Source organism: Argiope bruennichi, chromosome X1, assembly GCF_947563725.1.
Source record: "Argiope bruennichi chromosome X1, qqArgBrue1.1, whole genome shotgun sequence".
Lineage (NCBI taxonomy): Eukaryota > Metazoa > Arthropoda > Arachnida > Araneae > Araneidae > Argiope > Argiope bruennichi.
In genome coordinates, this window is record NC_079162.1 from 23,006,859 (window position 1) to 23,025,835 (window position 18,977).

Below are 18,977 nucleotides of genomic sequence, written 5' to 3' on the forward strand. Positions count from 1 at the left end.
AATCAAAAGGCCACCGGTGCAATCTTTTGAGTGCCGAGTCGAAAAAATTATCAATCTAAATGTATGCAATCTCGAACTTGAACCTATAGACTGAATTTGCTGAATCTGAATTGTTTAGATTAGACTTCTAAACAATCGACCGATTAAAAATCGCAGGTATGCGCCAGGTCTAAATGGATTTTTTTTTCTTTGCATGGAAATGGTATCACAACTTGAGAGAATGGAACGAACAAAACAACAAAAAAAAAAATCATGAAAAATAATTACAAAACAATATTCTAAAAACAGTAAACTAATCCCCTATATATTAAAGGTAAATTTTAAAGAATATATATTCAGTAGAAAACCAGTCTAGAACTAAACTGTTTGTTCAAAATCTATATAAAAAAAACTGCAAAGAATTATCAATATTATAATTTAGTAGATCTCCAAATATGATTCTAAACTGAAATTCTCAACGTGTTTCTGCTTCAAATTTAAAACGAAAAGAACATCTGAATAAAATTCAACAAACAAATGAAATCATTTTCTAATTTTTAAACTCAATAAATAAATTCTTTAAGACATACATGGATGAACTCTTGTTTGCATAAAATTAAGTTTTATAATGTAAACCTCTTTTACAATAATTCACCACTAAATATTAAAAATCCACAGATATTCAAATATTCTGCAGCAATATGGCAAATTTTGCAATTCAAAGAATATTTACATAATTACAAAATGTTTCATTTCAAAACATAGAATTTAATAATGTACAATTATTTATAAAAATCAGCAAGACAATTTCATAAAAAAAAATATTTTGGCACCTATTAGTAAAAAGTAAAATCATATAAAATTACAGTTCTAAATATGTAAGATATTGCAATAGTAAATTTTAAATAATCAATATATATATTAATGGCCCTTAGAGCATTAAAATAATTCACAAAGCAGTATCCTCTAAATTTTGTTTAGCTTCTTTCACTTCATCTGATGGTGGCAATACTTCAGTTAAAATGACAACTTCATAAGGTGAACAATCTTCAAGATGTACAACGCCACATAACCATCCATAAAATCCCTTTTCCCAGTCTTGAATTTCTCTTCGCCAAGTATCAAAATGCCATGATATTTGGATTACAGCAGCATAAATTCCTAAACCAACAGTTGATAAAGTGATTAAAAATGGATACGAGATAATTAATAGAGGACTTACACATATTTTATGTAATATTGTCTTCTTTTCACTGAAATAAACAAGAACATTGTACCAAGTCATTGTTCCCATATAAAATGAATATCCTGCAGATAAAACTAATACTACAGGGACTAGTATCAAGCTTAGAATAAGCACATGTGGACCTTTGCGTACACCAAAGAAACACCTATCATCATCCTCAATTTGTTGAGAAAGAATGCTATGCTCCAATTCATCCAATTCTTCTCGTGACATCTGAACTTTCATATCCATTGTTTGTCCTTTCTTTCGACCTCGTTTAACAGTACCAGTCATGGTTACAAAACTTCCACCACATGAGCCAATAGAAGAAACTGAACGTGAATTTAAAGCGGACCTTTCATTTGATAATTCTATCTCCGCATAGCCACTATCATTGATATGTATACAATCAGACACATCACTATTTCGATCTGATTCATCACTTTTTCCATTATTTGCCTTTGAAGATGAGGTTTGATATGTGATAGATCTTCGTCCAGGAGACCCAGCTTTACATAGTGCAGTGGAATGCACTTTAACATTAGTCCTTTCTTTAGAATAATCGTGAGCAGCAGGTTGATGCAACTTTCTGTTAGCTCGATGATCAATTTTCGAGCAATTTTGAGGAGAACAATTATTGCCAGAAACGGTACCAAGCATTTGAAGGCTTTCATTGCTTGACTTGGAAGAGGACTTGGATCCTCGTTTTCTTGGAGGAACAAAAACTGGTTTATCTGCAACATCCATGGCAAACTAAAAATAGATAAAGCTGTTAAATTAATTTGTAAAAAATAATTCCGTAAGTAATACTTTCAGAAAAAACGGTTTCATTCACATAATAATACCATATAAGAAAAAAAAAAAAAAACTCGCAAGGAGAAATGCACATGAATATTTGATGAGGATGATAAAAAAAATCCATAAAAATAGAATATACTCCCTTTCCCAATTTTGAAAGTTCAATCACACATTATTTCTCAGTAATCGATAAAAATATTAAGTCACAAGAAACCATATACTGCAGTGATTAATAAGTCAGCTAATTGTGTTATTAGGATACCAGATTCAAAATTGAAGATTTGGTATAATCAAGCAGCATTAACTTGCAACATGAATATTGCTATGAACTTATCTAATAATAAGTGTTCATGATGGAAGAGCTCAATATTAAATTAAGCGAACTGGATATAGAAAATTTTGAAGTAACTTTTATTCTTTATATTTAAGAAGTAAATTTCTTCTGATACTTTTGTCTGGTATTTGTCATTACCTATAGAAAATCATGTAATGATCAATATTTATTTCACATTTCTTAAAAAAACTTTAAATGTCATCTCAATCTCAGCAGTCTGTTTGCAAATGTAAAGGGATCAAACTAGCTTAAAAAAATTTAGTAAAAATTTGTTTTCAAAATCACTTATTAGTAAATTAAGTGGCAGATTTTTTTTTATTTCAAATATATTCTATTTTTTATTTTTAAAATTAATTGCTTTCAAACATTAACAGATGGCTCCAAGGGTAAGAAATCAAAATTTAATTAAATTAATCATAAATTATACATCAATTTCTGAAATTATTAAAATAGAATTATCATCGAAAATACATAAATGTACAAAATTCCAAACTTCTAGAATATTAGGAGGCAAAGAAAAATTTTATTATAAAATTTCATCTTTACAAGCATGAACAAGTCAAGTTAAGTTAAATAAAAGTTCTTTTAAAAGATACTGACAACATTTTTTTTTTATATATTTTCATAAGACATATGCATTACATTAAAGTTGATCAATGCTTTAATTTTGTTTCAAATATATATATAACTAGAATTAATGAGCAACAAGAGATCGAAATTATGATATGAATTCTGATGTTAATATTCTGGTTTTATCTGATTTTGATGCATGCTGTCAACTCCTTAGTTATCATATATAATTCTTCAAAACTATCAGAATAGCAGCTAGAAAAAGATATGCTTACAGCTTTTTAAAAAATGTTACTTCTGTACATAAATTAGTGTTTCAAAAATTCTTCCTTCTATTATATTAAAGAGCATTTTGAATTAGATAAAAGAAATGTTATATGTAAAATTAAGTAATTGTTTGGGAAAGTGTTTGCCACACAGAGCCTATTCCTTTCATATTTTTACAAGACAAAATTTTGGAATTGAGGAATAACATTCAAACAAATAGATAAAGAAGGAATTAAAAGATTTAGTAAAATAATTCTAAATAAAAAAATATTTCCAGCTGAAAAATCATCTTCAATAACAAATATTTTTATTGCTAAAATTAAATATTTCATTTAAAACTTTGTATAAATCTAAGTTTCAAAAAAATTAATAAAATACAATTTTAAATTTATAGGCTGAAAATGAATGCGATGGAACCTATATTTTTATGTTAAAAACGGGTAGGCTAGTAAAAATTAATATAAATAATTAACTTCACTACTATATTATAATAGAAGTTAGTAGTTATAATAGAAGTTAAATGAAAAACAGAAATTATGGAGAAGTATTGCACAGTCCATCCAATAAGATATATGTAGACAGTAAGAAATAGAAATTTTCATCAAATCATCAAATAATCAAAAATAGAAATTTCGTTATTTTACAATATATCGCCATGTTATAAATTTCTACAATCAAAATTGGATGCCAACACTACTGAACATTAAACAACCGTTCCTTGATATAAAAGTTCATGCCATTTTATCTCCAAATAATTTAGAGAACAATCTAAGCTCTAAATGAAAAAATTCAAATTAATTATGGAAAATTCATTATTAATAATAGGACTATCATGCCATTTTAATGGACCTATAGGTGAAACTGATTTTTTTAAATCTGGATTTCAAATGTGTTCCAAGATAGTATCCATTGATAATTATCCATAATACTATATTTCTCCCATAAAACAGAATTAGTACATATTTAGCAATAGTAATGAAACAAATTATTAGTTATTAAGTATAAACACATTGTACAATACAGTATGTTTTTGCCCAAATGAAATGAAAATTTTATATATAAAAGGAAAAACGTTTAGAGACATGGCTGAAGTATTTTAGTCAGCACTAAATAATGTTCAATCATATCTACACAAATAATATTAAAGAAGATAAAATTATAAACAATACCTTTTTTTTTCTTGTAAATTTGATGATAAATTGCTAAAGATGTTTCTTTTCAGCACAGATCCAATTAGTATCCTATAACTCAGACAGAAATCGAATGATGATGCATGAATAATTCTGCTGGTCTCCCTACCACAAAGTCCATAAAAGTCTTTTATAATCCATGTAGAAATACTTCTCTGTTTTTCTGTAAATAAAACATAAAAAAAAAAAATTTGAATCAGCTAAAAATTCTGTAATACATATTTATATAAAAATAAATATTAAGTATGGTTTTATATTTATAAACCTCTTATATATATTGTATATAGTTACACAATGTCATTGCCAAAATGGATACAATTTAAATGCATCAAACAATAATTGCACATATATAAAAAATTAAGCCTTAATCATCACAAATATAATCCAAATAAAATATATAGAAAGGGCTTTGTGGCAACAGTTTCGAAGATTAAAAACCAAAAACTAAATTATGATCTATAAGATTTCATATCTGTTTCACACCAGATAATTAAAAAATGTATTCATTATGCCCAATTTTTTTTTAAAAAAAAGAAGCGACAAACATTTCATTGTAACTTAAAAATGCGACATGAATAACTGTTTTATTATAGCAAACTCAAAAATTAACTTATAAGCGCTTTTAACTTGACCTTTATGTTTATTTTCTAATATTCCATATTTAATTTGAAGGCAATGCCTATATTGTTATTACAGCATCTATAAATGTTTATTTTCCCTCATTCAAAGAGAGAACATACTTTCTTTTGACCAAAATATACATACTATGCCGTTTTTTTAATGGTTCTATGAATATGAAATACAAAGTCCATTTAATGGTTCTACGTCATTGAATGGGCCTTGTATTTCATATACAGTAGTAGTCAAAATTGTTAAAGCCTTTAGGAAAAAGCGCATTTTTGTAATCTGACGGTTTGATTCGATTATTGCTTCAATTAATTGGGTTTTACTGCTCGGTTGCTTCTGCGTAACAAGTTCTTTAGCCTGCTCCATAGATTTTCGATTAGGTTAAGGAATGGTCTATTCCAAACCAATCCAGTAGTGAAATCTTGTTGTCTTGAAAGCAGTTTTAACATACAGAGGCAATATAGCATGAAGCTAAATCCTCTTGAAATATAAATTCATCATTATCAGGGAAATGATCATATGCGGAAAGCAGCAGATTTGGAAGTTATTTAATTCATGTATTTTAAGGAATTTATACCACCTACTGTTAGTGTTATAATTTGAGAATGTATGACTGTACCAGTGTGGGCAGAATTTGATTAATGGCTAATGCAATCAGAATGGAAATTTCTTTTTCTTCTCTTTATGTGTTTTATGGCATCTCTACCATATAGTGAGATTTTGGTCTAATCGCTTCAAGTCACACAGCCTTATTGTTCAGATGTCCATTTAAAACGGGATTTGCCCAATTAAATCTTTTTTCCTTTTTTTTTTTTTTTTTTTTAATATCTCTTCAACCTTTGCTTCGAATTTAAAAATTGCTTTTTAGTAGAGGTCTTGCATTTGGACAAGAATTTTGGCGATATCTCCAGTAGGAGCCGAGTTATGCGTGAATGTTCGAGAACCTTCTCTGCCTTGCTCCGGAAGTTATAAATCCCGGCTATCCAAGCCGAAGTCAGTGAAGTAGTAGTATAGAGTCGTATAGCGAGTCAACGGCGAATTAGTTGGATCAGTCCAGCGAAGTGCAAGCGTTGAGTGGAGCTCAAGCAACTGGTGAATTGAGCTGTGAGTTTAACTTGAAGCAGGGGTGTTTGTGGGACCCCAAAAAATCCCCTGAAACTTTTACGGACTTACTACCGACATTTTAGAGTTTCGAGAAGGGGGGGGGGAGAAATGAAAAATTACAATTATGAAGTATTGAATGACCTAATTATAAAAGTTCAATGAATTACTTTTTTTGCAAAATTAAGACCTTTGAACCCAGATCACGTGATCGCACATCTGGTCGAACGAAGTCTCTCCCTTTTTTTTCTGCCGCGCCTACTTGCCGAAAAGAATCCAGAAGAGAATGTCCGAGAACCGGGGGAATGAGTCATAACTCGCAATAAGGAAAGAACAAAAAAGAAGTTTTTTCCCCCTTTTCACGCATTATCACTGCCTTTGGAGAAAGAAAGGAAAAGTTTTCACCACACACATTGACCTTGCGTTTTCTGCTTTCAAAGCAAACAAAATTACCCAGATCAAAATAAATAATTCATTATTATTCCTACTTCCTTTTGAACGACGATCCCCGGAATTTCCGGGTATCGAAGTTCAAAATCCCCGGAATTCCGGGGTTTCCCCGGAGCACAAACACCCCTGTTGAAGTTTATTATAGAAGTAGCCAGTCGTATAGTAGTGAGTTGGCAGTTGGATACAGCTAAAGCGAGGAGACAGAAGAGAATTGAAAACATCTGGTCAGACCATGGAAAATAGCAATGTAGATTCTCTCCTCCTGCAGAGATCTTCCACTTCGTGTGCAGTTTGTTGCTTACTACTGATTACAACTTGTGGGCTGCTGTTTGTTTCTAAGAAAGCTGCTGTTAGTTGCTCATGTACGTCTCGGTTTGTCGTCTGTGTATTCGTGTTTGTGTGTTGATAAACGCCATTATTTGCTATTGAGGCCTGTTGTTGACTGTTTACACCATACACCCACTATAAGCAAACCCGTTGACTTTATGGACTTAGTGGAGGAATTTTCGTAACAATATTATATATATATATATATATATATATATATATATATATATATATATATATATATATATATATATTAATAAATTTAGGGAAACTGCAGTAATTATATACTAACATTTAGAGATTGCATGAAGCTATTTCTGTATTATGATTATTATCCTTTCTTGCACTAATGATTAAAAAAAAAAGGTTAGGGAGAGATCACAAAGACTTAAACTTAAAAATGACAATGAAAATATTGCTGGATTTTCATATTATAAGAAATATCTGCAATTGATATATTCTCAAGTTCACTAACCTAGTTTTTGCAATCAAAAATTCGGATGCTTCCATTATTAAATGATAATAATTTAGATGTTGTCATTTAAGAAATTTCTAAAATAAATGTGAATATTTGCACAAGGCAGTTTTATTCAATAACAATCCAAATATTTTTAGAACCATCTAGCTATGAATTAAATTAAAATAGCTAGATTAAATGAAACTGTACCTGATTTAGGGAATAGAGCATTGAATTTAAGACAATTTCTTTAAAGTTCAATTCTACAAATATGCTCTAAGGATAAGAAACATGCTTTCAGAGAAATATTCATTTAAAATGCCAGTAAAGCCCTGAGTAAATTTATTTTGTAATCTGTGAGTGCATATGCATCGATAAATTCTTAAAGGCATAGGAAAAACACAATTAAATTTTGAATGAATATACACACTTTTCTTTTATTACGTTTTAGCGAGAAATTTATTTTAAATAATTATAAATTTTGAAATTAAAAGAATTAAATTTACTAGTTTCCTAAACTTAATTACAAGTAAAATAAGATACATGAATTACTGTAAATAATTTTTCTTTTGAACAATATAAAGTATTATCTTCATTTTCTTGATTTTAATACAAGTGCAATTCTCCTAGTATCAGCAAATATTTTATGCAATGCAAGTTACAAATTGTGAAATTTCTGTTCACTGAAAGCAAATACAGATTTATTATTTAACCTTTTGTACTATAAAGACGTGCTATGAACTCTGCTATATACACTTCTACCAATTAATTTATAGCACAAGAGGTTAAAGATATTGTAACATTCCCCGTTTCCCAGTACTGATAAGACATTTACAGCCAGCTGTGTCGACGCTGTTAAATACTAAACTCCTCGAGACAGCCACATGGTGGATCTTTTCACCTGGGTGGCCTCGCATCTGTTCATTAGCGACTAGTGAAAGACCACATGTGGAATTCCTCGTCCAAGAGGTATTGATCGTACCTTCAAAGAAAAAGGGGTGTCCAAACATCTGGATGCTAAATGTTTCTCATTGTAAAAGGACTATAATAACTCCGTGTTCCAGAATAGTCAGTTGTGAAAGGTGCGTCACACAAAGAACCTTCCCACGACCGACTGGCGCCGCTGAGAGAGCATATTGCTGAACCCCGATTGGCCCAAAGAGAGCTCAAATGACCAATGTAAATTAAGAGACAGAGATTGTCGCCGAAATAAAGTGGGGAGTTTTTTTTTTTTTTTTTTTTTTTTTTTTTTAGAAGAAGAGAAGAACCGAATTGCAGGGAGACTGTTGGACTACGCCCACGAGTTCGGAGTCCGAGAACCAACTGAGTTTCAAGAAAACCCTTCGACTTTGACTGTTGTGTCTTCTATCACAGATGTAAATAAATATTTATTTAACCAAGATTAGAACAAGTTGTTCTTTTGTATATATAGGGCTGTAAAATAAAGAATTGCCTGAAAATTCTGCTTCGTTATTTTATCAGTCTAGATCAAGACATTACAATATATATAGCAAAATAAGTTAGAACTTCTGTCTGTTAATAACTGAAAAGAATTTACTGTTAATAACTAAACAGAATTTCTGTTAATAATTCTGCCAAACAGATCAGAATTAAAAACACATAAAATGCCTGAAAAAGACAGAAAAATCCCCTACCCTCTAATATATCTGTTTTGCCACTTTTTAATCACTATTTGTTTCTCAAATAAAGCCCAACAAAACCCATAAGCAATATGTTCTTTAAAATTTAAACAACTTGAGCCTAAACTTCATTCCTTTTTTTTAATGTCCTGATTATCATATATTCTAAGTCACAGGTGAAATTTTGTTTCTTGCAGAAATTTTAATCAAATTAACAATGATAACAACTAATGAATAAATTTTATAACTCATGACATTGAAAGAATTAATATGCATTAAAAGAAATTAATATTAAAAATTCAACCTATAATTTAAAATCAATGAATGGGGCTGCAGCTGTAAAATGAAGATCTTGGATAATGCTAAGAAGACTGTCTTACGCATATCACAGAGAATGAAACATTTGCAAAATGGATTTCAGAAAATGGAATGTTGGAAAGAAGAAAGGGAAATCAGAATGTGAACTATAACAATGCGATGTGAATCATGATTATTTAGATATAGAATTTAAAACTCATGGAAGGTGAATGCATATGTGTACATATACATTTTTAATCAATTTTTTTAAGTATTCAAAATAGTAGATTGGTGATTGCCTGACTACCTAATTGAATATGTTGAATTTGATTAGCTACGGAAGTTTGGATAATAGGGTTCCACATCAAGTTACTCTCTATTCTAGCATATGGAAAGCCTCTGTGTTTTTTTTGTGTGAGCCAGGAGGCATTGATTTCACCAAAATAAAAGTGAAACAAAAGGTGGAGAAGATGTTTACATTTTCTTCATCAATACAGAAACTGTGAATAATCTGCAAATAGTAATAGAACAATAAGCCCATAAGTTTCCAATTGAACTAAAATAGTACGATACAAAATGACAAGCAGAAAAGATCTGAAAGAAAACACATCTCATGGTTAAGGCCTAAAAAATAATTCTTGAAATGTGCTCATCTTATTGCAGCATATCACCACTCTCCTGCATAAAATCATCCAAGCTGATAGTCTCAGGTTCCTGAAACAATATGAGTGTATCTGACTTTTGGAAACAACTCTAAAATAGGATATATATATATATATTGTTACGAATTTCCTGCGATGTGCTTAGAGTAAATTCAATAAGCAGAATCCTTAAAAAAAAAAAAAAAATAAAGCTATTTATTTAACGAAGACTGCGCATTCAATAGCTCAGTCACCAGCCTACAGCTTGCTTGCTGTCTAAGGCTCCAATACCACTCCTAATCTTTCGTGCTTGTTTTTATATGCTCTCTGCCGGAAGTGACGTCACTAACAGGAAGTTATGTCATATTAGAAAAATCCAGAACCTTGGAGAGAATTCAAGAAATCAGGATCCCTCTAGAAAATCCTCTCTGTCGCCAAGGTTTCCAACTTCCGTCGCCAAACTTGGCGAAATGTCGCCAAATTTGGCGATAAAAATTAGTTGCCTAAAACGTCGCCAATGAGCCAATATCTCGCCAATTTGGCGACTTGCTATTGAAATACAATGGGATACATATAACATTCATTATCATAAGACAAATTACACCAATTTACAGAATTCGTAACATTGCCCCCCTCTCAAGGACTGCACGTCCCGGGCAGTACAATCCTTGAATAGGTAAAAATTATTTACAAGTATATACAATGGTCGACAGTACACAGTTACATACAAGCATATAAGTGGCTCTTTCGATCAGCTAGTTTCGTCCCTAGAGTTACAAAAATAAGGGGCCAGCCGATCACAACCCTAGGCCTTGAGTTCTTAGATTTTTGGATACGAATCACAACGTCATTTAGTCTTTTTAGGACTGCATATGGACCGTCCCAATTTGTCTGTAACTTTGGAGAAAGTCCTTTTCGTCGAATCGGGTTCCAAAACCAAACCTTGTCACCTTCGTGAAATTCATGTCCTGTAGCTCTCGTGTCGTACCTGGTCTTCATCTTTTCCGTTGCGATGTCGATCCGATTACGGGCGAACTCGTGCACACTTTCTAAACGTTCCTGTAGTTCATGGACATATTCTTCAGGAGAAGAAGGCACATCAGGAGGGCGCCCAAACAGGAGATCACAGGGCAGACGGAGTTCACGACCGAAGAGCATCTGGGAGGGAGTGAATCCAGTGGTTTCATGGACGGCACTTCGATAGGCAAGCAGGAACATAGGAAGCTTCCGATCCCAGTCTTGTTGATTCATGGAAACGTGGATAGAGAGATGGTTTAAGATCGTTCTATTAAATCTCTCAACCATGCCGTCTGACTGGGGATGTAAGGGGGTAGTTTGTGTCTTATCAATCTTAAGAAGGACACAAAGTGCCTTGAATACAGCAGAAGTGAAATTTCTGCCTTGATCAGAGTGCATCTGAAGGGGCGTCCCATAGCGAGAAATCCAGTTCTGCAGCAATACTTCGGCAACTGTTGTAGCTTCTTGATCAGCGATCGGGTAAGCCTCGGGCCACTTGGTAAAATAATCCTTGACAACTAAGATGTATTTGTAGCCATCATTTGAACGTGGGAGAGGCCCTAAGATGTCCAACGCGATTCTTTCAAATGGTGCCCCTACATTATAGCGCCGTAATTTTCCACGGCATCGTGTTTTGGGTCCTTTTCGGGCCCCACATGCATCGCAGGACTTGCACCATCTTTCTACGTCATCTCTTACTTTGCTCCAGAAAAACCGCTCCCGAACCTTTTGGATGGTCTTCAATATTCCAAAATGACCTCCGGTTGGACTACTGTGTAATTGTTCCAACACTTCCGGTATTCTTGATCGTGGGAGTACTAATTGCCATTTTGATGTTTTGCCATCCTCAGACTCCCATTTTCTGTATAATACACCATTACGAATATGGAGTGAATCCCAGAGAGCCCAATAGCGTTTGCTATCCGGACGATAGCTGGAGATATCTTGCCAACTGGGTCTAGTGCTAGATGATTCAAGAAGTTCCAAGATAGGTTTTATGTCGGGATCCGTAAGTTGAGCTTCTCTGACTTCTTTATCGCCCCAACGGTCTATTTGTGTCGATACCGAATCCTTTATTTGACGAATGACAGGTGTTATCATGTCATATTTCTTCTCGACTGTAGTGCAGTAAGAACAAGCATTCGAGCATGGTCTTCTTGATAAGGCGTCAGCATTACCATGAAGGGACCCCTTGCGATGTTTGATCTCGAAATCGTACTCTTCAAGTTTCTGAATCCATCTAGCTATCTGGCCTTCGGTGTTCTTAAAATTTAAAAGCCATGTCAGGGACGCATGATCCGTTCGGAGCAGAAACTTCCGACCGTAAAGATAACTATGAAAGTTCTCAACAGCTTTTACAATGGCCAGTAATTCTTTTCTGGTGACGCAGTAATTTCTTTCAAGCTTTGAAAGACACTTGCTCCAGTATGCGATGACATGTTCTTGGCCGTTAATTTCTTGGGATAAAACTGCTCCGACACTTTCATGGCTTGCGTCCGTGTCAAGAATGAATTGCTTTTCGGGATCCGGATAAACTAGAATGGGAGACGATGTTAGAACCGCCTTCAAGCTATTAAATGCTTCCTCGCATTCGTCTGTCCACAAGAACTTCTGTTTGTTTTCAGTCAGCCTGTGGAGAGGTCTCGCGATTGAAGAAAATCCTTTAACGAATCTTCTGTAATATGTGCACAGACCGAGAAAACTTCTAACCTCATGCACATTTTTAGGGCGCCTCCAGTCTTTTACAGCTGACACTTTCTGTGGATCAGTTCTAACACCATCAGCAGAAATTATGTGACCCAGATAATTCACCTCGTGACGGAATAAGTTGCATTTGGAGGGGTTTAGCTTCAATTTGGCCTCTTTCAATTTTTCAAATACTCTCCTTAGGTTGCTGAGGTGTTCCTCGAAACTTTTCCCTACAATGATGATGTCGTCTAAATAAACAAGGCAAGCTTCCGGAGTGAGTCCGTTCAACACTGTCTCCATGAGGCGTTCGAAGGTAGCTGGTGCATTACAGAGACCAAACGGCATGACCTTAAACTGCCAAAGTCCTTGTCCTCCTGTCGTGAATGCTGTCTTTTCACGATCTTCAGGATGTATCTCTATTTGCCAATAACCGCTTTTCAAATCCAAGGTAGAGAACCACTTGTTTCCGCTAAGAATGTCTAACGTGTCATCGATTCGTGGAAGTGGATAACTGTCCTTTTTTGTGACATCATTGAGCCGTCGATAGTCTACACAAAATCTCGTAGATCCATCTTTCTTTCGGGCTAACACGATGGGAGAAGCCCAGGGACTCGACGAAGGCTCGATGACATCTCGTTCCTGCATGTCCCTTAGTAGATCTTTAACTTCTGTTGTCTTAGCAATTGGTAGTCTTCGGGGATTCTGTTTAATAGGAGAGTGATTCCCAGTTTCAATTCGATGTTGAGCCAATTTCGTTCTCCCGAGGTCACCAGATGTACAGGAAAACAGTTCCTCGTATTCGTCAATAAGCTTCCATGCTACACTTTTCTGTTCCTCATTCAATTCAGTGGGCTTCAACAGATTCAGTTCGAGTTCTTTAGAAGGCTTTTTCGACATGATTTCGGGATGTTTCTGTATACAGGTGACTGGAGCACATGTTGCTAATACGTCGCCTTTCCTGATTGTTTTAGGATTACCAGTTAGATTAACAACTCTGACTGGTACAGTTTCCTTCGAAAGATCTACCAGTGCGGAAGCAACCAATACACCTTTTGGAAAATTTTCAGAGTCCGGAAATTCAGTTAGACCATGTCGAAAGTTTTGACTTTTCTCAGCGGCCCCTCTTACAAGCATCTCAATTCGAGCTGGAATAGTAATATCACTTTTACAAGTTATTCGATGACACGGTTCTCTTTCAACAGCTCCTAACTGGAATAACGCTACATCTTCCGAATTTGAGCGTAGCACATTATTCTCAAAGTCAATTACAAAATTATGTTTTGTTAAGAAGTCCAAACCGAGTATAAAAATGTCGGTGATTTCGGCTACAAACACGGTATGGCCATATAACACATTTCCAAACTTAATTGTTATATGCATCTTGCCAATAATGGGGATTTTATCCCCTTTCACGGTCTGAAGGGTAACGCAGGGCGGTGTCCGAAGAATTTTTAAGCCAAGTTGTTGTGCTAAATCTTGGCGCAAAATGGTGACATTGGCCCCTGTGTCAACGACCATTCGACACGGAAATCCATTTACATTCGCTTCAATAAACAGTCCATTCTCGCTGCTTGATGAAATTTGTAACACTTCAAAATGGGGCTTTTCATTCTCTGGCAACCTCCGCCCCGCGAGACCGCCACTACCTAGTTTTTCCTGAGTATTATTCCTCGACAGGCTCCTAGGCCGTTGATCTTGGCGAGCCTGGCATTGCCTTTGGAGATGGCCTTCTGCTCCACATTTCCAGCAACGGGCGTTGTTTCTTTTAAATTTGCCTGTCTCCTCTCCAGACCTCTGCTTCATCCCCCGGAACTCCTCTAACAGTTGTGTCATAACTTTAAGTAAAGGATCCTCATCTCGTTTCACCTCCGCACCTCTGATAAAGTGACGATCCCTTCTCGATGCTTGTTGTGCCGCTTCAAACTTGATCGCGTAGACTAAAGCGGACTTCAGATCCTTAGTTTCCGCCATTCGTAGTGCTTTTTGTATTTCTACGTCTCTGACGCCATCGACGAAATACTGCACAGCTAAAGTCTCTCTTACTTCAGTAGGACAATCGGAGAAGGCGAGGTGGGACAGCTTTTCAATGTCCGTTGCGAGCTCTTGAAGGGTTTCGTTGGGTTTTTGTTGGCGAGTCTTTAACTGAAGTCGGCTATAATCCTTCAGGCATTTCTCGCCAAAACGCAACTCTAGGGCACTTGAAAGAGCATCAAAATTTAACTGTTCATTATCGGGAATGGTCCTCAGTATATCTGCAGCTTCGGCTCGGAGAGAAGAAGCCAATTGGCGAGCTTTGGTAATTGGATCCCAGCCATTAGCTTCTGCGACAATGGCGAACTGCGTCTTATACACCTGCCAAGATGTTTGTCCGTCATACGGCAGTAATTTCATACAGGGTCTGTTGACAACAGGCATATGTCGAGCATTTTGAGATTGATTTGCAGCAGCCAATCCAAATTCTTGAGGAGTTTCATAGGACTCTCTTGATTCTTCAGTAACTTGAACTTCCATTTCTTGCTTCAATTTCTCAAATTTCTTTTCCATTTCTTCTAATCTTCCTTCAAATCCCTCTACTTTAGCATTGGCTACCTTCACGGCGTTATTAATTTCCTTCATCTCAGATTTCATTTCTGCTTGTCCTGCTTTCATTTGGACTTGTCCTGCTTTCATTTGGACTTGTCCTGCTTTCATTTTTGTTTTCATTTCAACTTGTCCAGCTTTCATTTCTGTCATGAATGACAAAAGTTGCGTTAATTTGTCTTCCAATGCGGATTCTTCCTTCTGCTTTTCTTCCGCAGCTTTCTTACTCTGCTCATTCGTTTCACCAACGTTGTCGGATATACCACCACAACTTTGCTCTCTTTCAAGAGCTTCTCGAAGACGTTCGATCAAGTCATCTTTCAGTCCTGATGTGGGCAAATTCCTCGCCGACAGTTCGTCTTTCAATGCGGCCACAGTGAGTTTCGACAGAGATTCTCGATGAAGATCAGCCATTTTCCTTTATCTTCACTATTCGATCCCACTTCTGACGCCAATTTGTTACGAATTTCCTGCGATGTGCTTAGAGTAAATTCAATAAGCAGAATCCTTTTAAAAAAAAATAAATAAAGCTATTTATTTAACGAAGACTGCGCATTCAATAGCTCAGTCACCAGCCTACAGCTTGCTTGCTGTCTAAGGCTCCAATACCACTCCTAATCTTTCGTGCTTGTTTTTATATGCTCTCTGCCGGAAGTGACGTCACTAACAGGAAGTTATGTCATATTAGAAAAATCCAGAACCTTGGAGAGAATTCAAGAAATCAGGATCCCTCTAGAAAATCCTCTCTGTCGCCAAGGTTTCCAACTTCCGTCGCCAAACTTGGCGAAATGTCGCCAAATTTGGCGACAAAAATTAGTTGCCTAAAACGTCGCCAATGAGCCAATATCTCGCCAATTTGGCGACTTGCTATTGAAATACAATGGGATACATATAACATTCATTATCATAAGACAAATTACACCAATTTACAGAATTCGTAACAATATATATATATATATATATATATATATATATATATATTGAAATACGATGAAAATGGGATTTTTTAGCAACAAAGGCCATTATTTCCTAATGCCAAAATAGTATGTGCATTGAATATCAAAAGACTTCAGATTATAGAAAGATCCAAAAATACCAGTATTAGAAATAGCTTTTTGAAAAAAAGGCTCAGCAGAAGTATATTTAAAAGATTATGGCACACCACTCAAAGGTGTTTAAAAGGATAATCTCTCATTTATAAAAGGTAAGATTTAAAAAAAAAAATTATATTTATATCCATCAGAATATCCATATTTAGAAAACTGAATACTAAACTTCCTTTAAATTTGTGCAAACTTCTCTGTTTGTGCATTATTAATACTAAAAAATGTTGATTTTTTTCCCTCCTTAATCCAAACCTTTCATCACACATAAAACTTGAAAATAAGATGAATTTTTTTTAAAAAATAGGAAATAAAACAAAAGCATTCACAGAATTAAGTAAATCTACAGTTATTAATATAAACAAATGAAAAAATTTAAAAGTACACATTAAAGGATAAGAAGTGTCACTAAGCAACTTCAGGAAACATTTTTTTAATGTAATAATGCTTACCATAACCCATCTATCATTGTGACAATAGGTAATTAAGCACGAGGAGGACGAACATAGTAAAAAAATAACAATAACTTCAAATTTCAAGTAGATTAACAGGAAAAAATATTTGGTTCCTTTTAGAAATTGATGGAGAATGTGAATAAATACTCATTAAGAAATTAGCTTGAAGTAAGAAAAATAGGCTATTTTGATTATCCAGAGTATATAGACTAATTTTATCTTGAAAAATAAACATTTTATAAGTATTTTTTAAGCATCTTTAGAGAGAAAATAAGAACCAACCTTAAAATAGTATTTTTTTTTACTATAGAATTATGAGTTAATGAATGAAACTATGAAGAAATAAATTAAGTTGGGTATTAACCTGTCCAATTTAATGCAAATACAAACATGCATAAATGTAAGTCTTCCAACAATTTGTCCCTTCTTATGCCTGCACTCACTTCATCAATTGTAGTATGAAATTCATTGTTAGAAAAAACATACTGCCATTAGCAATTTACTGAAGAAATAATTTCAACTCAGAAATTTTCTTTCAAAACTTTAAAAAACACAATTGTTGTTTTGCATACTTATGTACATCAGACACATAAAAAGGCAAAAGCAGATCATCACTCTGATACATTCAAAGAACTGGCTTAATATATAAAAGTTGAAAATATCTCTCCAATACATTAATTGCATACTTTGTAATAAAAGTTTTATCACCTCACTCTCAGGCATAAAAATTGGGGACTTTGAACAAATTTGTTAATGTCAGGAGTAAAAAAGATTCTTATTTGTGGAATCCCAGGATAAAAAGATTATTTAAAAAAAAGCTGGTCTGCTCCGAAACTTTTTGATTGACTAACTGAATCTAAATTCACAACAAACAGATTTAGAAACTAGATACCAAATTCCATTTATCTACATTTTGGCAGGTTTATTTTTTTTACAATGTTTACATGTATGTGAACATATAGACCAACAGAAGGTCAACTCATTGATGGATTCAGTTCAAAATTTTTAAATGGATCCATAATTTAGATGCTAAAAATGTGGGTGAAATATTACTACATAGCACTTTGCATTTAGAAATTATCCTGTTCACTTGGACAAACAAACAAAACCTTCATATAAATTAATTTTGTTCAAAATTTGGTAGATTATCTACAAATTTAGTATTTAGAAATTCCAGTGCAAAGCGTTTTTGAGTTATCATATTCATAGGCACACATAATTCCAAAAATTTGTTATTTGGAGGTTTGAATCATGGAGATTAGGCAAAATTTCAAGTTCAAATTTTTTGACAATCACAATTCTTTCCCTTTGAATAGTTTATATACAAAAAAGTAAAAAAAGGAGTATTATTGGCATTAATTTATTTTTGGTATCTTTTTGGCAAGAGTAACAAATGACTATAAATAATTTTAGAGCATCATAAGCATTTTACTTTTACATATATTTTTGGAAACCTTGAATCATTCGGTGTATTCACTTATAACAGTCCACAATGAATGAAATACACATTCTCCAAAATATTGTTAATAAGTTCTAAATGTTTGCATAAAAATTAATTAAAGCAAAAATAAATGATTCACTAATAGGGAGTTAATAAATGTTGTTGAAGTACATATAACTAATAAATGCTCTACAAACAAGTAATTTGGTGTAGAAAAACAATGATGAACTGAAGTTACTGTTAACAACCAACATTCATGGTTTTACATGAATCAAGTAACGACTGGAAGTGTCAAACAAGACTATTATTTAGCACTTTCATCATTCACATTAATAACTAATGCTTTGGGGTGTAATTTAGAGGGCCTCCATGTAGGTACACCCTGGTTAACACTAAATCTACTATGGCTTTGCCTCCTTCCTTTCGTCTCTACTGTAAAGTTCAGAAATATTGGAAGGCTAGAGATTTAATGGTGTCATAACCAATCTTCTGGGCATTTGTAATAAATAAATGAACATGAATGCATAAAATTAAAAAGAAAGAATTTTTCTTTCTTTTCAAACAAGAAAAAGAAGGTGAAAGAAAAGTCAAGTAAATGGAACAAATATGCTTTCCCATTTCTTTCAGTATTTCTTTAAACTGAAAAAAATCTTTTTCACTGACTTCTAGATTTATTAAACTATGAAAAATCCAACAATGCCAAGAAAAAACAACCTATAATTGAGCAGATCTAGCGTGATGAAATAGTTTTTCATAATCAGAAGGAAAACATAAGTCCTTGGATAAAAA

At 33.8% G+C, this 18,977-nt stretch overlaps 1 protein-coding gene across 2 annotated transcripts in view; it reads right to left on the bottom strand.

The window, feature by feature from the left end:
• Positions 1–658: 658 nt before the first annotated feature.
• Positions 659–18,977, bottom strand: part of LOC129958981 (transmembrane protein 169-like) — a 51,557-nt gene continuing 33,238 nt past the window's right edge. For both annotated transcript variants that reach the window (XM_056071746.1, XM_056071747.1), the window contains 2 exons: positions 4,343–4,526; positions 659–1,957 (listed from right to left, as the gene is read on the bottom strand). In XM_056071746.1, the coding sequence (XP_055927721.1) occupies positions 929–1,951 (1,023 nt within the window). In that variant the 5' untranslated portion in view covers positions 1,952–1,957; positions 4,343–4,526 and the 3' untranslated portion in view covers positions 659–928. The remainder of the gene's footprint in view (positions 1,958–4,342; positions 4,527–18,977) is intronic.